Source organism: Sceloporus undulatus, chromosome 1 (genome assembly GCF_019175285.1).
Source record: "Sceloporus undulatus isolate JIND9_A2432 ecotype Alabama chromosome 1, SceUnd_v1.1, whole genome shotgun sequence".
Classification (NCBI taxonomy): Eukaryota; Metazoa; Chordata; class Lepidosauria; order Squamata; family Phrynosomatidae; genus Sceloporus; species Sceloporus undulatus.
In genome coordinates this window covers 317844992-317866962 of record NC_056522.1, presented here as the reverse complement: position 1 = coordinate 317866962, position 21971 = coordinate 317844992, and the positions used below count along the sequence as shown (strand labels likewise).

General features: G+C 38.2%; 1 protein-coding gene across 3 annotated transcripts in view; it reads left to right on the top strand.

The window, feature by feature from the left end:
* Positions 1-21971, top strand: part of STARD9 (StAR related lipid transfer domain containing 9) — a 130524-nt gene that overhangs the window by 105094 nt on the left and 3459 nt on the right. For all 3 annotated transcript variants that reach the window (XM_042455973.1, XM_042456037.1, XM_042456118.1), the window contains 10 exons: positions 894-10730; positions 12097-12294; positions 13879-14059; positions 14609-14755; positions 15200-15308; positions 16465-16637; positions 17519-17583; positions 17681-17889; positions 18600-18679; positions 19007-19165. In XM_042455973.1, coding sequence (XP_042311907.1) covers positions 894-10730; positions 12097-12294; positions 13879-14059; positions 14609-14755; positions 15200-15308; positions 16465-16637; positions 17519-17583; positions 17681-17889; positions 18600-18679; positions 19007-19165 — 11158 coding nt within the window. The remainder of the gene's footprint in view (positions 1-893; positions 10731-12096; positions 12295-13878; positions 14060-14608; positions 14756-15199; positions 15309-16464; positions 16638-17518; positions 17584-17680; positions 17890-18599; positions 18680-19006; positions 19166-21971) is intronic.

The window sequence follows — 21971 nt, the reverse complement described above, 5'->3', positions numbered from 1 at the left end:
GGTGTGTGGCATGACACCGGCGTCAGAGGTGCAGCGTGTGGTTGCCACATCTCCACTCCGCCCTGATATTGGTGTTTATCACTGATCTAACTAAAAGATTGTATGTACAGCGCTGTGTAAATTTACAGCGCTTTATAAATAAAGGTTAATAATAATAATAATCTGTACAGCCAGATACATTTCCAATCTGACTGAAGCTCATTCTATATTCCATGCATTTATATGGTTTCTTGCACGTATGGGTTCTTTGATTTCTATTCCTGAAGCTCCTTCCACATTTCATAGAACTATATGGTTTCTCCCCTGTGTGAGTTTTTTTGATGTAGACATACATTTTGTCTATGCGATAAAATCTTTTCACATTCCATGCATTTATATGATTTCTCCTGTGTGAGTCATTTGATGTAAATGTAGATGTTCATTCCAAAGTAAAACTTAATGATTTAATTCTTTACTCCTGTCAACTGGGGACAAAAAAGAGAATCCATATACCAGCTCTGTTATCATATCACTTGTGATCAGGGGCAAAAAATTTGGCAGCTTCTGTGGCCTCTTATAGGTCCCAAAGATTAGAAGGGAATTGAGGGCTGGGTCATTGGGGATGCGTGGGAATGAACTGCACCACAACAGATTTAACATCCTTTTGTGCGTATTCTTTCCGGTAGGAACTATAGTCATATCACATTGTCTCTGGTACTTGGTCCCCATCTGTTACTGAGAGGATAATCCTCCTGACTGCTTTGCAGATGTCTGCAATATGTTTGTGTTTTTTTTTTTGTAGCAAACATAATTTTGAAAGTAGTACTATAACTTGCTTTTCCAAAAATGAAAACAGAGATGGGAGACTAATTTACTTTTTAAAATTCTACTTTTGTTTTTGTTTTGTTTTTCAGTTTTTCCCTGAAGAGGGATCCCTCTCAGTTATCTACCTCAACGCCCAGCTATGGATGTCCTAAAGCCAATTCACTAAGGAAATCTTTATCTATAGAGAATCTCCCTAGAACACTTAATGATCCTTCTAGAAGAGACAGCATTCATGATGAAAGAGATGGCTCTTGCACAGCCCAGGGACAGATAATAAAGAATCAGAAGTCATTATATTTTAGAAATAAAGGGATAGTGGAACATAATAGTACTAATAGAGAAATTATTTCTCTTATCTGTCAAGATAACCAAACAATGGAGAAATCTAATAACAAACCGAGGCAAACCAGAACTAAATCCCATATTCCTAAATCCACTTCTCCTGACTATTTCAAGAGAAAGTGTGACCCTGAAACTGTGAAACAAGGAGCTAAAGCAAAGGCACCAGGGGACTCAAATCACCACTCAGAGAAGAACCTAGGAAAGAGTGAATCTCTGGAAGGTAGTAGAAACGTAAGAAGAGATAAAAGAAAGAAACACCAGAGTTCACTCCCAGGAAATTCTATTCAGGATTTTAAAAAATCAACAGTAAGTGGCAAACCACCATTACAACAGCTAAGTCAAACAGCAAAGAATGTGAAAAGAAATACAAAGGACAGTTCATCAGTGGACGAACCTAAAATCCTAAAGGTAGCAACTTCAGCAAGAAGTCTTACCAATATAAACACACCCATACCACTCTGTCATAGTGAAAAAAGATGGCACAGTGCTGAACTACTGAATGTTGGAATCTCAAAAGGAGTTCATGGCCCACTGAGGAGCTGGCAAGAAGATGAAGACCTAGAGTTTTCCGATACAGATAGTAATTATTCTGTGGATTCTCTTTCATGTGCTAATGCTAAAGTCCTGACAGAGCCACTGACTCATGAGGAGGAATCAACTGAAATTGACACTGTCAACCTGGAAGATTCTGAAAGTGATGACAGCCAGATGTCTCAAGATTCACTTACAGGAAAAATAAATAAAAGTGAAAGCCAAGGTGTAATGCATGTTCCTGAAGTTCACAGAGAAGATACTAAATTTTGCAAAGACAATAATTATCAGCCTCTCTCACTAACAGCAAACATTTCTGTGTCAGGCAGTAATCTGACTATGAATGAGCGAAGCTTTTCTCTTGATAGTCTAGGTGATGCGGATGAACTGTCAGGAGAAGAATCAAAGGTAGAGTCATGCGATGAAGTTCCTGCAGAGCTTTTTTGGAAGATGCAAAATCTAAGTTCAGAAGCAATAAAGAGTGACAAACAGCACAATCCTGAGACCTGTAGTGAAACTATAATATCTGATTATTTGAATCTGAATACTAGTTCTTCTTTTTATCTGGATGCCAGTGGACAGCATAGTTCTAGTAGTCCTTGTGACCAATCAGTAAAAGAGATGAAAATCAGTTTTTCAGGACAAGCCGGCTTACTTGATCAAATATCACACTCTATTGGTGAAAATCTTCCAGTTTTGCCAGATGCTTGGTTGTCCTATGACTTGAAAAATGGAAAGAGTAGCCCCATAATAGCAATGCCTTCTTCCCAAGATCACACAGAATTTCGGGTTGCTCAGCTACATCCTGTTAACAAATCATGGATGAAGAAAGATGATTTAAGGCAGTCAGCTGCTGAATTATCATTTATCTCTTGTTACAAAAAGCCTTACTGGGTTTCTCAGGAGCCAAACAGTATTGAAATGCTACTTTCATCTGCAACACCATCAGTACCTTTACCAGAAACAAGGAAATATCTTGAGATTGATGCTCTGGGAGCCACATCATCACTGTCTCTTTCTACATTTCCTACAAAACATAGTTACTGTGCTCCCTCTTCATTTAAGTCTGTTTGTCAGCAACTTGATTTCTCAGAGCCTGGATCTACTGGCGAATGGAAGCAAACACCTAGCTATTTGAAAGAAGCTTCAGGGACAGATGGTTCATCTCAAATATCAGATAAACAAAGTCTTTCTGATTCTTCAGTCTATCCTGAGATTTCCAAGGATCAAGGATTTAAAAATAACTCATTAATTTCTGTACCAAGTACTCTCTCTTCACAGAAAGGAGAAATGTATTTGAATACTAATTTTGAAGAGTGCCTCTTTAGAACTATTGAAAAAGGGGATGATTATGACTCTGATAGCAGTGCAAGGGACTCAAAGGTACTTGAGTTAAACCATGTAGAGAAACTTGTCAACTCATTACCTGATGAATCTCCTGACTTGACTTCAGTGTGTTCAACAAATGGCAGCTATAAAGACCCTGAATATTTGTTTTCAAATGATAAAACATTATTTAATGATGAAAGTTTCTACCTGTGTGACAAATTAAGCAAGCATACTAATGATGGAGGGAAATGTCTTGCTGACCAAATGTATTTGCTGAGATGTGGTGAAAATAATACTGAGGTGGTGCAGAAAAGATGCCAGCAGTTATCTGCAGAAAAAGTTGTCACAGAAAATCAGTTGTATCAGTCTAAGACCACAGCTTTTAACCACAATGATCAGTTTGCTCTACCAGTGGAAACATCTGAGACTGAGAAGGTCAGTATGCAAGAGAACAGAGATGTCTTAACAGAATCTGCATTAGAGGTCCCCTCATTTAGAGAGGTAGAAGAAGAAAAAGGTCAATATGAACAATGGAGTTTAAAAAATGATGCTGAATTTCAAACTAAAGTCTTACTTAGCAATTCCCATGCAGTTTTAAAAACTGGCTATTCTGGAAACAGCTTTAGTGAAGGGAAAGAAGATTCAGGTTTGCATATGCTCTTTAATGAAAACGATTGCTCCAGAAATGATAGAGTTGTATCAACCATGGCCTCCCAAGAACAGAATCTTCATATGAATAAAGAATCTGAATATGACAAAGATAGAGTTGTTACTAAAGCCTTTACTGCCTGTGAGGAGAATAAAGGTGAACATAATTGTAAGACAATAAATTCTGAAGAACTCACCAAATTAATAAATAGTGTCAATAAGTTGGAATGTGACATTTTGGAAATGAAATATAATCAGAATAAATGCTTGCAGAATTTTCTTAGAATTGACTCTCAAAGTCGAACTGTAGAGAATATGGCAGTGTCTGAGAGCTGCAATTTGGTTCAGAGGCTTGGTAGTGATCATGAGAACGGTTGTAAGAAACTATTGAGCGTGACAAATGAAGAAATAGATAAAGGGGGAATCCAGTTGATCAATGTTAACAAAGAAAAACCATGTGTATCAAAAATAGCAGTGGAGAAGGATACCAGCATTCAGACAACTGGCGTTAGTTGTAATGAAATCCAAGGAAATTCAACAGAAAGCAGTTGTCTGGCAGACATAAAACAAGACCCTGAAAATACTGTACAAGGTGTGCTTCTTAACTCAACTGTTTTAACTCACAGTGTATTAGACTTAGGTGACTCATGTGATGAATCTACTGAAGTTGACCAGACTATAGAAAACATACTCTTCTATGAACCCAGAGCATCAACAATAATCATTGAGCACAGGGAAGAGAACACTTTAAACAGCAGTGAAGAAGGTAAAAAAGAAATTACAAACAATGAAATCAGTTTAATAGAAAGTTTGATAATGTACCCTAAGACTGCGCAAGAGAAGGAAGTTGATGTGGGCAAGGTTTGTTCTCAAAGATCAGATGAAGGGGGAAATGATGCAGTAGAAAATAAAGAATTTGTGAATTCAAAGTTAACAGAATTGTACACTGATGAAAATGTTGTATTGTTTCAAGAGAATCCAGTCCATGCTTTTATGAATTCTGATAATGACCTTAACAGAACAAATCAAGGTGATACTGAAAATCCAGAAACAGACTTTTCTGTTCCTAAATTGGAAGAAAAGGAGAGTGTATATCAATTAGCAGAAGCAGCACGTATTTCTGCTGATGAAACATATGATGATGAAAGATCGACAAGTCTTTGCAGTTACATGGGTGTCATGAAGGAAACACTGAAAGATAATTGTAAAGATGGTGGTTCAGATGATTGTAGAGCTATAACTAATCAGTGTATAATCAGTGAAGAGTTCAGCACTGTTGGGAATATTAATGCATATAAATCTTCCTGTACAAATTATCTTCCTAACATTATGCCAGAACACTCAAATGTAAATTTTGCTGATCTAGACATTTATAAATGTTTGCCTTCTAACTCTTTGCCTAAGGAGAAAGAGACGACACATCCAATAACCCCAGTAAAATTGACTACAGCAGAGTTACTGGGCCAAGGTATCAATGCACAAAGCTCATACACTTTTAAAACAGTAAAGGAAAGGGAAGAATTAGAAGAAAATAATGAAAATTCAGAAGCTGATATTTTACAAACTGAGGTTCTATCTGAGAACAAATATAGTAATTTATTTTCAAATAGTAGAACCATGTTAAGTGAGGTATTGGAAGAAAAGGAATGGGTACCTCATACTTTTTCAAGGAATAAAGCTAATGTTATAGATGACTCAATACCTAGTGGCCACACAAACCTACCACAAAGTACAAACCAAGACTGTGACTTGTCTTCGGTGGTTGTTAAAAGCTTTCCTCATCAGCTTGCATATAGTCATTCTTTTCCTACAATAATTACAAATGAAGGAAATATGAAGAGAAGTCCCTCTGTACCAAGCAGCCCTGCAGTGCCATCAAGCAATGATACTAGCAGTGAAGTACTTCTACAGTACTATGAAACACAAGTAGACAGTACCTTGGAGGCTGGAATATTGTCTATAGGAGAAATAAATAATTCACCATCTGACACTGTCAAGCAAAATAAATGTTTTACATTTCTTCCTGATAAGATGCAACAGGATGGAAAGGTGAAGGAAGACTCAGTATCCAATAAATTAGCTAGTTTTACTGCACTTGAGCAGACTCCTGTTAAAGATTATGCATGTTCAAAATCAAGTACTACAGAATGCCTTGAATCACTAGTTAGTGATTTTGTGCAAAACAAAGCAATTATTCCCAAAAAGCTGATCTCACCTGGAAGTACAAGCTGTGATATGGGCAGATCTCATAGCGAATACAACAAAGGAGAGGACAGTTGGTCAGAACAGGGTTTAAATTCATTAAACATACTTCAGAATGAAAGTACTAGATCAGACTCAGATGTACCCCCTTTAATATTAAGTGAAAATAAAGAGGAACTAATAGTTTCATTACCTGTGCTGTCTTCTCAAGATGATTTTAAAAATGTTACAAGTCAAAAAGAATTACATTTGTTACAACAATATGATCAGATACAACAACACTTAGATAATTGCATTAAAACAGAATGCCAAACAAATAGTGAAAGGTTCACTGGAGAATTAGGAAGCCAGGAAGAAACCACTGAAACTCTTGCAAGCAAGTCTTCTCAGGATCTCTGTGTGGGACACTCAAATGATATTGGGGCAACATCTGAAGAGGGAGTGAATCTTTCAGGGCATTCTGACCAAGCCCTATGGGGAAATGCTCATTATGGTGAAGACAGTGCTTCAGGATGCAATATTAATTCTTACATTTCTGAATACTCTGCTAGTCACTGGAACAGTTCAACAACACTTCCAAATTTTTTGTTGGAATGCCATATAGACAAATATAAAGCCAATGATCTTTATTTTGAAGAAAGCAAATATTTGGACTCAATTTTTTTTGATGTTCCTATCCTAACAGGAACTGTCCAACAAGACAGAAAAATTACCAGTCACTGTGATTGCACAAAAAACATTCAAGGAATGATAGAAGTGAATCAGAACAAAAAACAAGGTCAAGATTATTTCCCCAAATGTCTGCATAAGCTAGAAAACCATGTGTCTTCACAGTTGGAGAACTACATGGACAGGACAAAAATAGGATTTGTAGAAGGAAATTTGCTTACTCAACAGAGTTCGAAACAAACAAACAGTGAGGAAATAATACTGTCCTCTTCATGTTCTGTGGGAGATCCATCTACTTCTGTTGTGCTTAAAAATGCAGGTACTCCGGAGTCTTCAACATCCCCAGAATGCCTAACGTCTTCAATACGTAGACTGTGTGTTGACTCACAAGAAGATGCTTTTTTGGCTCCCTGTTCTTCAGCTGCATTTAGAGTACCAGAAAATCAGATGTTTTGTCATCAGGCTTTTCAAGATATCTCTTTCTTGTCTTCAGAAACCTGTCTTACCTATGACATGAGCCATAGTGAAACTGAAAGGCACACCTCCCTATGTGCTACTACAGCAAGCTGTCCATCACTTGCTACTAGTCAAATGCAGGAAAGTCAGTGTGATAATTCTGAGATGCTTGACCAGCAACTGTGTGCTTCAGAAACAACTTCTCTTTCTCTTGTAAAAGAAAATACATGTATGCCACTAACTGACAATAAATCTAGCTCTCAGAGAAACACTTCTTCAGATTGCAGTGGCTGTAGTAAATTTAAATCTGAGCAAATCTTCCAGGAATCAGGAGTTTGTCGAAGGAATACAGCTCCCCTGCAAAAGAGTTTTTCAGAAGACTTTGTCAAAACTTCATATCACACGTTAAATTCAAACCATGATATAAAAGGAGATCAAAATACATCACAAGTGGATAACCAGAGTGGTATAGTAAATATCCCTACCAAAGATACAGATAATAATTACATAAATGCATGTGAAGTGATGAAGAGGAAGACAGATCAGCCAAACAGTACAGTAATAAATGACAGCATGTCTTCCAAATATTTATCAGGTAGCACCTATTTGACTATGCAAGAAGAGCCTGCAGCAGAAATGCTTGGGAAAGAAAATACAGTTTTTACTTCAGAGAGTGCAAAGAGAAGCAAGGAAGATGGGCAGAGGCCAGGTTTACAGTCTCACAGTTTATCAGCACCAACTATTGTGGTAATGTTTAATTCTGAATTTGCTTCAGAAACTTCTGAAGCTGACTTTTCTGAACGTTCTGCTTCAAAATCATTACAGGAGTTGAATATGAGTGTTGAGCCCTCATCTCCAACTGAAGATAATCTGTACAAAATTGAAAGTGAATCAAAATTAAAAGCAGACGGTGTTCTCCCAAATAAATGTAAACCCAGATTTCAGAAAAAATCAACTCAAGCCCACCACTCTAGTCACTGTGATGGAAGAAATGGTAGAGAACGAATTCTGAGAAGTCACTCTTCAGATCTCTCCCCTGTTCACTGTCCAATAGCTGTTGTTCACTCCACAAACAATTCTGTAGACAGAGAAACAAGGAAGTGCTCACATAATGTTAATTCAGCACATGAATATAACTTAGGTGAAAGTGAAAGACTAAGACCTCAAATGGACACAACAGACAAACTACTCCAAGACAATAAAGATGTAATGCATTTTAGTTCAAGTGATATCAACCCTTATATTCACCCATGGCAGCAAGATGAACACTGCAAGATTGGTTGGAAACAATATGTTTTTGGAAGTGCAAGTGATGTCTCCAGTAACCCACCCCCACTAAATCTGGATAATCAAATGGTTATGAGATGTTCTAGTGTAGATAATGGCTTGAATTCTCAAAACTCTCCTTTCCATTCTCACCTCAGTTCTTACGCTAATGCAAGAATGTTGTCCAGCACCATAAGTAGTACAGAAGATGTCCAAGGATGGGACGTTGCAAGAGAAGGCTTTAAAATTACTCATTCAGATGAAAGTGGCAAACATTACACCAATGTTTCTCATGATGAACTTGAAACAACTCAGGAAAAAAACATTTCATATTGTGAAAATGTTCTTTCAGATGTGAGGTGCTCCCAGCAGTCTGGAGGCACTCCCTTGCAAGTTGATGAAATTGTTTTACTTTACCCTTCTGAATCAGATATATCCCCCAGTAAATCAAATGTAGTACTCACTTGTGAACAGGAAACACAGACAGAGGCTCCACCAAGACATAAAAGACAGAAGAGGCACCGCAGAAGTTACACGGATATATCTGCAAGAAAAACTGAGCCGGGCAAGGGATCAGTCCAACAACCTTCTTCTTGGTCAAGCGTGCAAAATCTTTCCATGCACCTTTCACAGCTGCTTCACAACACTTCTGAACTACTAGGAAATTTGTCCTTACAAACAGTGAAAGATAGTGAGCAGAATGGCCATAAAGCAACTGAAGAGACCATAAGAGCTGCCATGTCTAACAGCTGTACCCAAACAACAGAAGACATAGGTATTCAAACTAATATTTTAGGACACTCTCAAAGTGAAATCAAGGAAAGACATATCCGTACTAATGTGGGAAATGAACTGATGAAGTCTCAGGAGGTAAATGTTATTGTGAAGTTAGTGCATTCAGATACTGCAGCTCTGACTAAAGAAAGAATGTCAGAAAGCAAAGGAGAGATACCACATCCTACTGATGCTCAAGAAAATTTTTGTATTTCTCAGTCTACCCTAAAGCAAAGCTCCAGTTCATTATCAGAAGTGCCAAAAATGTCATTAAATGTTCCACCAGCACTTGCTCTTGGTAAACCCAAAGTTTCTCCTATTACATTATCTTCATTTGGTTCTAAACATGAGTCTACTGTAGCTAATTGCCCTGCCTCCACTTTTTCTCAGTTCCCAGCATACTACTCTCAAGATAAACAACTTGCTGCTAAAACTAGTAGTGCAGACACAAAAGAGTTTTACTCTAAGAAGAGCTTGCTAGTTGACCGAGCCTCCTCCCCAATTTTGACACTTAGTGCCAGTACAATCAACCACCAAACTTTATCAGACAAATCCACCTGTTCTTTTAAAGGAAGTGTTGGACAACAAGTGGATACTGCTAATTCACATACCAGTTTCATTAAAAATGGAGCAGGGCCACAGTATAGCTTGAATTCTTGGGAGTCACTTGTAGATACTTCTTCACAAACTGAAGTAGAGAGTGAGTCTACCGCATCTAGAGAGAGTAATGAAATGTGCAAGATAACTAGAAAGGTTTTGGATAAGAATACAGCAAAAGAGCTTGATTCAAGGAGCTTAGATGATTCAGAACAAATGCACAGGTTTACCATTAACACACATACTGCAGTTCACACCAAAAGACTCTATCATTCAAGCAGCACTTTAGAACTTTCTAGTCATGGTGACTTTTTAGTGGATGATCACAGAGAAACCATTCCAGTGGAGCATTCCTTTTGTCAGATGATAGACACAAGAAGGGCAAGAAATTTCTCAGATGGAATCAACTATGATAGCCCTGCTAGAAATTCTGAATACTCACCAAGTAAAAAGTCTATTCAGAAGTCTTTAAATGAGAAGCATACACCTTCATTTTTAAAAGGTGAATGGGCCACTGATTGTGTGCTTGATTCTCCACAATTCAATCAGAGAAATGAAAAATGCTGCCCTTTTTCAAAGTCTGAAATGAATGATATGCAAGATAATAATGATGCAGATGATGACATTGATAACAGATCTGATACTGAAAGTGAATGTAATACTGAAATCCTATTAAGTGAAAATACCTCCTTGGTGAAGACTCAGAGACTTCGAAGCTATAGTCTTCGTGACCTGCCCCTGCACAATAAATTCAGCAACTGGTGTGGGGTGAAGGGAGGTCCTCACTCTTCTTTAACCAGCCTAACTCGGAGTGTTAATGATCTCCATAGCCAGGCAGAAAGGAAGACAATGAACACAAGATCTACTGAAATAGAAGAAAGATCCCTGTTGAGTGAAAGGAGGGCTAGAGAGATTGAGAGACTGAGAAAAGAGCGTGCCCAGATTATGTCTGGCATACATTTAGATATGAATCAACAACCTCTTACTGTGGAACTCACTGAAGCAAAGCTAACTTATGGCATTGGGGAAACAGATGCACAACTGAGGATTCTTCAGAGTGGAGTAGGGGAGGATTTGACATCAATACCCATAAAACAGCAACTCTATGAAAGGTGAATTACTTTACATTTTCTTGTATTAAAGTGTTGCCTAACAGTAGAAGAACTTTTCCAGTAAAAAAATTAGATATTGGTTGTGTTAAAGTTGGATGTTATGAAAAAACATTTCTGCTTTTGCTGCCAACAACATCCCTGTGTCTAGTTCTTCCCCTCTGTAATGTGTAAGAAGAGTTTACTTGGAACCTTGACATAGATGTGCTATGCATATTCCCACAAGTAGCCAGTGATGTGGTGTGGGAGTGGGGTAATGTACAGTGTGAGCAATGATATCAGATCCCTACTAAATTGTATTGAAATAGGGTAGAGCAAAATGTAACACAGAGGTACCCATTTCACCCAGGGGATTCATCTGAATTCTGATTCTACCCTCAAAGTACTATAATAAGCGCTTCCTTGTGTAATAGAAGGTAAACAGTGTCTCTCAGCCTTCAAATTAGTAATTTTTGCTTATTGATACTTATTCAGCACACCACTTATTTTTTTTCCTTATAGAAAACCAAGTTCTTTGCAATAGAGTGGCAGTGGCAGGGAACATTAAGTTATTCTACTGCTGGACAAAGTAACCATAATATACTGATGTAACAGTGAAAATAATTTGCCACTAGGGTGGGCAACTTCCAATGTTCATTGGACAGCATTGCCCACCCAGGAGTGCCCTTCACCATTTTTTACTCCTATGTTCATCTTTTACCTGAAATAAGCTAAATGTGCCCCCAGAAACTTCAAGAAGCACCTTTGGTCATGGGGGGGGTGAGGGGACTATTTCATGCCCAGGGAGGCATAATTGGAGGTAATTTCTGGTCCTTTATGGTTTAGCAAAACATTCCTCAAGCCTTAAAGCAGGTAATGCCCTGAAGTGGCCAGTTATATCTCTTGAAACCTTCAAAGGACATGACTGATCAAATACATGCTGGGGACCACCCTATGTGTAGCCATGGGCTTTGTCCATCTCTGCTTTATGGATATATACATCTTCAGAAGAAAAGGCTGTAATTCATAAAGGGGGAGGCAGCTTCCCCCATCCACAGCCCACAGGACAACAGCAGTGATATACCACTATTGGTACTAAGCTGAAGTTCTGGCAGAAACTTTTCCTTTAAGTGCCTTATTAGTTCAGAACGAGTCTTTGCTCCACCTCTTCCCAGCAGGGAAAATGGGGACTTAAGCCCTTTATTAGTTACAGTGTGGATACACTGTTATGCTGAACAAACAACCTTAGAATCAAATTTGCATGTGTCAAAGAAGGCATTTTCCCCTGTAGTATCTAGAATTTCTTCATCCCCCTTGTGTTCTTGTTGTTTGAAGTTTAAACCAATTTAAGGATGAAGCATCAACCTCTTTCTCCCCATTTCTACTACAGACACAGAAAATCAATCCAAACATTGAGAAAGCAGAGAGAGGAGAGACTTCAATGTTTCAGAAGGAGTCGTAGTCTAAGTCCACAGAAGCATCATAGTCTTTTGCAGATACAGGACACAAATCAGCGAGAGATCGATCTCCCTAGCCGACGCCGTGAATACCTACAGCAATTGAGACGAGATGTGGTGGAAAATACAAGGTGGGATGGCATGAGAGCTATTTGGAAGCACTTTACATGTTGTTATACAGCAGTGGCAAAGATGAATTTGAACAGACAGAGGAACAGTTTACTTCAAGGAAGTCAAAGTTAGAATCTCTTTCGAACTATTTCATCTTCTTTCTCCATCATCAAAATATAATCAGACCTCCAGATAGTGTAGAGATTTTTTAAAAAAATGTTATGTGAAGTTATGTCTTGCTTATGTATGAGGATATGGTCAAACGTAATTTGTCACATGGTCTTCTACTGATTTGCATACTCCACATCTCATCCCATAATCATCTACACATTTGGTGAGTTATTTTTTCTCTTCAGAAAAATTATTTTCTCTAAGCAGGTTCAGGCTTTTTAAGAATTGCTCTGGATGTGATAATAGAAATCACCATGGCTAGTGCTGGAATGGCTCAGAAATAGGCTGTTTTGCCATATGAAAGAAGTCTTCCATGTGAATCTGCTCATAATTTAAAGGGTTAAAATCCAGCTGTTGGTTCCAACTAATGTTTATTGTTGTTGTTGTGTGCCTTCAAGTCATTTCTGAATTATGAAGACCCTATCATAGCATTTTCTTGGCAAGCTTTGTTCAGAGGGGGGCCATCATCTAAGGTTGGGAGAGTATAACTTACCTGGGTTAGATCTGTTTAATAAGTGGAAGTTATGGAAGTATTGACTTACCAAGTTCCTATTGATCCATTGGTTTTGTTCTAGTTGGACTGACAGTCGCATTTAGGCTTAAAAAGAAATAGCAGGGAGCTCTTTTTTAATGTTTTTGCATTTTTCTATCTGTTTTGCTGTCTGAAATCCAATTTCCTTCTCCCCCATTGTAGTTAGAAAAATGAACAAGTATTAGGCTTAGATGTCCTACCATTGAGAAAGTTAGATTGGTATGTACTCAAGACCAGGTCTTTACAAAAGCAGCTTCCAAAGGAGGTGAGATGAACTTGTTCTTCATCTTGCTTTAGACATGCAGTAAAAATGGTTATGTTAGGTCTCTAATCACATGCAACTTTTCTTGTGGCATTTTAATTTTAAATGTATTTTAATGCTACATGACATTTTATTGTACAATATGGCTTTTACTTCTACATTTTTTAATTTTAAGTCTGTATAATATTTTAAATTTCTGCAATGCATTGCATCAGGCACCAGGTAGGTAGAAGGTGTGGTTTATGCATTTAATAAATAAATCCCCCCTCCCCCATCTGGGACGTAGCTTGGTTTATTTTTGAGAAACTCTCAATTGGGCTCGCTGCTATGAAGTGTTGGCTTGATATTTTTTCTGTTCTTTTATACAATACCATCACACTATGTTGATGGCAATGAACTCCAAATGCTTGTCATCCACCCTTAGATGGCCCTCACCAGATTAGAGTATATAAAGAGGGGGAAAAGGCGGCATTCAAAGAACTAGAGAAAGTTACTTTCAAAACTTTAATTTGTTATGTAATTTATAATGAAGCCTCTATGTGTATGTCTTAAATTATTACTGGTAATGTTGGGAGATTATTTTAACACTTTGTCCTGTTGTTCACTGCATTGCTCTTTTTTACTCTTTTTTTCTTTTAGAGTTCAAGAACCAAAAATGAGAATCCAGCATCCCTCAGAGATTGAGCTGTTGCTTCGAGATTATCAGAGGGCCCGAGAGGAGACTAAATCAGAAATTGCTCGTGCACGGGACAAACTTCGAGAAAGAGCTGAGCAAGAAAAGAGACGTATTCGAGAGCAGTTACATTCTCAACTGCACAAGGCAAATTTTTAACTTCTGGAGATGGTGTGTCAGTTTGTGTTAGTATAGGGCTGCACCTCATGGTCTTAAGGCACATGATGCAACAACCTTGGAAAAGTTAAATAGGTCTGAGTGTGATAGTCCTTAGATGAGAGAGTGTTCTAAAGCCTATGGACACCACCTTGGGTTCCATAGAAGATAAGACACAAAACTATTACGTTAAATCAGTTTTCACTCATGGAGCAAGACTTTGCATGCATTATTTATTTTATTAAATAAATGCATTACTGAATTTATTAAATGTATATTCTGCCTTTTTCCCAGTATAAAAGGCAATGTTCAAGATTTTAAAAACACAATGCAATTTTTAAAAACTGTTAGTATGCACATTAAAACAGAATTAAACTAAACTGCAGTTGCCTAGAATAAAGGGCTATCATGTTAACTCTGCTTCACTTTACATACACACACCCACATTTACAGTAAAATCTTGGCCTCGGTAGCTGGGTGAATCAATTCTAAAATAGCCTTCTTTCTATCACTGTCATAATACTGGTTTGTTCTTTATAGGGAGAAGCTAAATTGAAGACTCTTGCAAGCACAAGTACTTTGTGCACAGACTCCACCCTCAGTTTGTCTTCAGGGCCCACATCTGGCTATAATAGTAGTAATGCAGCTACTTCTGCTACTAGTACAATTAGCAAACACGAAGACCAGGTAAAAAACTGATAAGAGAAAGCTTTTATATAAAAAAAACAAACTGATGCTTATCAGTAACTCTGTTTTTTTAAAAGATGGCAATGTGCATAATTGGAAGTAGTATGCTAAGTGAATGAGCTTTATTTACTTCTAAAATGAGAGGTGTGTGCATTCAATAAAATAACAGTTTAGGCAAGTTTGTTTTCAACTGTATATTGCTGCCTCTAAAAATCCTAATAGGTTTGTATGTGAACCAGCTTTGAATAACATGCCTGATTTGTCTCACATAAAGAATGTAAGTGCCCTGTTGGAAAAGAGAATATGTGATTGTTTCAAATGTTCAGTTTACAATATTTTATTTAAAAAGAAAAGATGTCTCTGATCATGAAAAGCTGTTAATTTGGAATGTGGCTGTTGGTCACATGAAATATCTTATGAAATTACTTTCCCCCCATAAACCAGACTTCTTCTGAAGATATTGAACAGTCAAGAGAAGGTCCAAGAGGTCGCTCAGCTGTCAGGAATCATCAGCTTTATGTACTTGAACAATGGAAAAAGCGTTCTTCATGTGGTGAGGGTTAAATAAATCAGTTGACAATGAGCAATACATCAAGCATGTGTTGGATGGATCATCTATTTTTAAGAGATAAAATCAAATATCCTAGAGTTAAAAAAATGTTTCATGCATTAGCAATTTGATTAAGAATGCAAGGTAGGTGTAAATAGCTAGTGTACCATGGTAGAATGTGTTTCACATGCTCCAGGGAAATTAAGGTTGTCTTTTTTATTCCTTTATGTAACAAATTCAGAAGACATTAAATGGGGAGCATGTACTCTCCTGTATGGTTAAATGCTATCATTTATCTTTAGATATTACAGAATCTATGACAGTGACAAACCAGTGTGGTGTAGTGGTTTGAGCATTGGACTATGACTCTGGAGACCAGGGTTTGATTCCCAGCTCAGCCATGAAACCCACTGGATTACCTTGGGCAAGTCACACTCTCTCAACCTCAAGGGAAGGCAGTGGCGAGCCTCCTCTGAAAATCTTGCCACAAGAATCCCATGATAGACTTGCCTTAGAATCACAATAAATCTGAAATTACTTGAAGGCACACAACAAACAACAAGTGATACATTATTAAAATTAATGATATTATATCAGTATCAGAGCAAGTTAGTGACACAGAGAGTGCACTGGTGTGGTATTAATCTTTGTTACAATGTGTGTATGCATTCGCCTTCAAGTCACCCGTTGACATGTGGTCACTTCATTAATTTCATAGGGTTTTCTTAGGCAAGGAATATTTAGGCAAGGTTTTGCCAGTTCCTTCTTCTGAAATACAGCCTACAGCAGGATATCCATTGGCAGTCTCCTGTCCAAGTACTAACCAGAGCTTCCAAGATTTGACAGGATTCTTGTGCCTTTAGGTTAAACGCCTGGCACTAAGGAAGAACTAACTATGCTCAGCTTGGTTCAGAATCAAGACAACAGTTATGAGCCTTTTCCCACTTATTTTTCAAGAATTCATTTCTGGCGCATAAGTTTTTATTGTATGCAATCCTTTCTAAGATGTTTTTAAGTTCTTGCTTGTCACTTGAGAAGCATAGTAAGGGGGCAGGGGTAGTCACCATTGCATCTTCCATCTAAAAAAGGGTAATCCAAATCAAATCCAGAATGTAAGGCAGGAGTAGTACATACTCCTTATTTGTCTCATCTGTTTCAGAGATTTTTCCTATGACCTCTTCAACCATGGAGAGGAGCAATATCCTCTCATCACTGGCTTCCAACCATATGTATTCTCATAGACTAAATGTTTCACCAAGCACCTTTCCAGCCTCTCCTATGAAAGGATTTGAAGATATGTCCAAACATGTCTTGGCTAATGCTACTGCAGAGGTGAGTAGATGAGTGTTGTTGGTATTACTGTGTCCTAGTGGAGTAGGAAAATGGGGGAATCCCAAAAGATAATTTTGTGAAATTCTGCTTCATAGCTGTCAAAGACAACTGAAATTTCAAGTGTGGCAGTGCATCTGACAACAGCACAGTTGATCATCCATGACTTGAAAATATTATCTTCCTCCCCATTCCATTTTTCTATAAGGGGCATCATTTTACTAACCCATTGTATATATTGGGACTTGAGCACTCACAGATTTTGGTATCTACAGGGGTGGGGGAGATGTCCTGGAACCAAACCTCAGCAGATACCAAGGGCTCACTGTATTCAATACTAACTTCAGCTGTTTTTGAGCTGAAGTGGGAATGTTTTGCTTACAATAGCAGAAGTTTATGCATGTCAAAGATAGGTACTTTCCTTTGTCCATGATAGTGTCAATGTTATATCTTAAAAAGAGTGGTGTTGAAAGAGCTTTAAAAAGGCTGCACCAACAGTATACATGTGATAGATGATGTTGTGATGTGGCACTAAAGTAATATTAAGGGGAGTAGCACCATATGTTGTTTGTTTAACTTTCTGGTGGGAGATGACTTGCTTACAACATAGATTGTCCAATGACTCGCAAAAAGGAGGCCCAGCCCTTATATTTGAATGGACTAATTAATACACCAAAAATGCCCTTTTCAGACTCAGCACTTGTCACTGGATTTAAACAAAGCTGAATAAAATGAAATGGGCTTGTGACTTCCTGAATTATTTTTATATTATATTTTGTTATAAGTGTTTGAAACTTTTATTTTAAAAGCCATGAGTCTTTTCTAGAAAAGTAAAGTAGTCCAATAGATAACGATGATTCTAATTAATTCTAATTGCTCCAAAGGTTATGGCGGTGTGTTCAAATGACTTGAAGAATCTTTACAATGGCCAAGCAACTGCTGGTTGGAAGTGAGTTTAAAACAAAAACTTCAGCATTTTCTTAAGCTACCTTCTTTTTTTAAAAAACAAACAAACAAACAACTTTTGTGATGTCTTTCTCAATTAGATACCAATGTGTGGAGAAGGATGTTCTGGTTTATTATAAAGGATTTTCATCATGTGCAACAAAGCATGGCTTTTTGGGTGCAGGAGTGATCAAGAGACCTCTGTCCACTGTTTTATGTATGCTGAAGGACGCTAGTAAAAGACATTTGTATGATAAAACCATTACCACGGCTCAAGTACATAAAAAAATAACGAGCAATATTGAGTTAGGTGAGTATATTTTTATCCCTTTTTTTGTCTGCATAACAGAAATGAGTCATTACTGTCAGTGGGCTGGATTATTTTCCTATTGTAGTTTATGATGTTTTTTTTAGAAAGCCCAAAATTGTAGCAGAGAAACTACTTACTCAAAATGTCATGCCAAGTTGTGGGATATATACCAGAACTCAATCGTATCCAAAGTCTGTAGGCATCTGGAAGTGATCTTGGATAATGTTGCCTGAGTAGTGCAATAAATGTTAAAGATGAAGTCTTGACAAAGGAAGCAAAGAACGAGGAAGAAAACACAGGGTGTATTTTAAAGCAGGGATGGACAACTGGGGAGACTCCAGGAGCCACTTTTTTGGACCATGCAACCATCCACTTTTTTTGGACCATGCCCAAAGACCATTTCTGTTTTTAAAACCAGGCATTTTTGATGTTCAGTAATTTTGGGGGGGGGGTGTTCCATGGGCTTTAAGGGCACCTTTGGGTTAGCAGAATAAGGGCCAGTATGGTGAAAGGGAGGTAAGCAAGATGTGTTAAGATCTCCTTCCCAGGTTCTGTTTTGCTGAAACTCACTGCACCTCTTCATAACTGTAACACTCCAGATCAACATCTAGTTCCATCTTTTTTTGATTGCTATGTTGCTTTTCTGTAGTTTGACAAGCCCTGTGAATGAAGGCAAAAATAAAGCCTCTACCCTTTGGATTTAATTACAGTGTATGTGGTGAGTGACGTTTCTTTGTGTTACCAAAAGCAACCAAGAGACTTCTGCTGCATTTCTGTAGAAGCCAGAGAGGTAAATATATCAATGTCCTTAATATAGCTTCAGCCAGGACAGCGTACAGAAGTAACCAAACAAATTTAGTGATGCAAGTTTGGAAAGTTTAATGCAACTTTAATTCAAGTTTAATGCAACTTGACTACAGTTCATTATTGCCCTCTCATACTCTTGAACGGACATACATTTTTATTTTCAGTAATCAAATCAGCTAGGTTAATAACAAGCTGTTCTTTTTCTCTTAGCAAAAAATCTCATGTAAAATAATAAAGGCTAGGTGGAAATGACAAAGGACAACACCACCACAATTGTTGCTAATAACTCTTGATACTTTCTTGTATCCAGGAGAATGTGTGCATCCTAGCTATTCAATCTGTTTATGAAGAATCTATGCCTCGTCCTTGTAAAGACATGGTACGAGGAGAGATCTTGCCCAGTGCATGGATATTGGAGCCTGATACAGTGAATGGAAAGGACATCACCAAAGTGATCTATATGGTACAGGTAAGTGGTTAAGAAGCAGAAACAAGCGTTCATGTAGCACTTGTGATACATTAAAAGACCCTTCTTCCTAGCCAGTTAAATACCAAAGGGGTTCCACAGTGCGGTGGTAGCCACTAAGTAGGCTCTCTCTTGTCCTTGCCAATGGTACCTGTGATGGTGGTGGGACAGAAAAAGCCTACTCCCCAAAATCTTATGGTTCAGGCAGGCTCGTATAGGAAGAGCCCCACAGATTGTGTAACAGTAATCCAAAGAGAATGTAATTAAAGGATATGTTTCCATGATAGGATCTGGTATCTCCTGGACAGTTATAGCCCATTACTTTCAACTGTCCAAATGCATTTTTAGCCACCACTGAAGCCTGGGGTATTCAGGTTCTGGGTTCAGTCCAGACATTCACCTAAGTTACGTAGCTGAGATTTTAGGGGAACATAACCTTAACCAGTCTGAACCCGTTCCCTGATCTGTGCTTTGACTTACTAGGAGCACCTCTGCCTTGTCCAAATTAAGCTTTCAGTTCATTCACCAATTTGTTCAGCCTCACCCAATAAAAATGGCATTAGGTGCAACCATTCTATTCAATGCGTGTTGGAAACAAAGGTCAGGGTGCTGGAGCCACTGCATATGGAAAAAGGAGAGCTACAATCAGATTATCTCTTGGAAACACATGAACAGGACAGGCTGTTAATACTGCTGTTATTTCCTAGCAACTGGTACTCCAGAGAATCTTTCGTCTAATATTGGAGGTACTACAGTATATAGTCATCATGACTAGTAGGCACTGATATGGTTTTTCTGGGTACTAAAATATTTCTAAATAGGTGGCCTAATGGCATCTTATGGAAACAGTCCATATTTTTTATTGTGCACGGTATAAAGCAGTTCACTTTTCTAAAGAACTAAAATCCACATGTTTAATTTTTCATTGTTTCCAATTTTTGCACCATTTCCAGCTCTACATTATTTCACTATAGCAATCATTAGCATGGAATTTGCTATTTTTAACAACTGGCATACTCTGGAATTGTTGCTTTTATGGAGCCATAAATTACAACGAAAGTCTTTCTTCCTGGTCAGTCATCACCAATTTAGACCCCACCAGTGTATATGTGAAGCTGCCCCCCCCCCCCCCGGCTCCAAAGACAAGTGTTTCACGTGATACTCAGACTGAACAGCATTTGCAATTTTCTTTCGCCTTCAGCCAGTTTGTAGAGACTTTTTTGGAACTCTTCATAATCCCTTTGTTTCTACCAATCTGAATAATTTGTCATAAAATCTACCACTTTACAAGACCCCCTTAAAGTTTACTCAAGCATTGTTGTTGAGGAACTTGATCAAGTTTTTTTGAAAACCAAAGCATGCTAAACTGCTACTGGTAGTGGCAGTATGGATGGTGATCTAGGCAGCAGTATGTCAAAGACACTGTGGCAATGGGGAGCGGGTACAGCATAGTCATTATCAAGAGAAAAATCCACGCAAAAAAGAAACAGGGCAACTTTTTCTGGCAAGTGTGGCTTTTTGTTCTGTCTCTGCTCTTGCTCCGACTGTGTAGCTGACAAAAACTGCCTTATGCTGGAATGCTATGCTGGTGGTGTAAATTATGCTTATTGATAGTCTCAAAGAACTAAACAAGACTGGTGAGGGCTTGACTACTAAAGAAGCCATTTTAATTCAACAAGACATATTTGTATGTTTGGCAAATTTTTCTTTTAACGGTTTGCACCAGTTTACCTTGAAGAGTATTGTATTGTACAATGGGCCCTCTCCTTATGTTGGGGATCCATTCCGGACCCCCCCCCCCAGCGTAAGGGAAAATCCACGTGTGCATGTGACCCATAGGAAACAATGGGGTGTGTGCACGCTATGTGGCCATGTTCTATATTCATTGCTTATTTTGTACCCCAACACTGCAACTGAATCATTGGTGGCTTTTAAAAATGAACTAGAGAAGTCAGGCCAGATTAGCACAGCCCTGTCAAATCTATTGCTGACTCAAGTTTATAAATGCTGCTGTGAAAAGTAAGCCATAGCATACTTCCATGGAACAGATATGTATGTTTTATCAGCACCTCTGCCTACCTTCCGAACTTAATCTTTAAATAACATGTTAATTTCCCTTCTGTAAGGAAAAAATGTTAGCTGGAAATCATGACCTCTGTTATGAATGTATAGATTTAGACATTTATAACTGATACATACAGTATCCACCATTCCTATATATTCAGTGGTGTTGGGAATATGTAAGGGATCATAAAAATCTCCAAATCCTGATTTACTGGGCTTCAGCTGCTCTGACATGAATCTGTTGTACTGTTAATCGGGATGCAACAGTGTGACCTTTTCCTCTCTAATCCCAAGAGTGATCTCCAGTGTGAGGAGGAAGTGCAAATGGGATCCTGCTTCTGACAACTGCAGTGGAGATTGCTTGCAGTGATTAAAGATCTGAGGAGAATTCTGAAAATATACATTAACAGAACAGCCCTAGACAATCTGACACTCCCTTTCCTGTTTCTTAATGAAATCCCTGGGGAGAAAGGTACAGTGCTACCTCGGGTTACGAAATTAATTCGTTCCGCCGCTCCGTTCGTAACCCGATACATTTCGCAACCCGAAAAGGCTTTCCGTTAGCGCTGGAAAGCCGCTAGCCGCGCTTTGCGTTTGAATTTCGCGCCGAAATAAATTTCGTAACCCGAAAAAAACATCGTATCCCGGAACAGTTTTTTCCATTCTAACTTTTTCGTATCCCGGAAATTTCGTAACGCGATCAATTCGTATCCCGGGGTACCACTGTATTTGGTTTCTACAATAG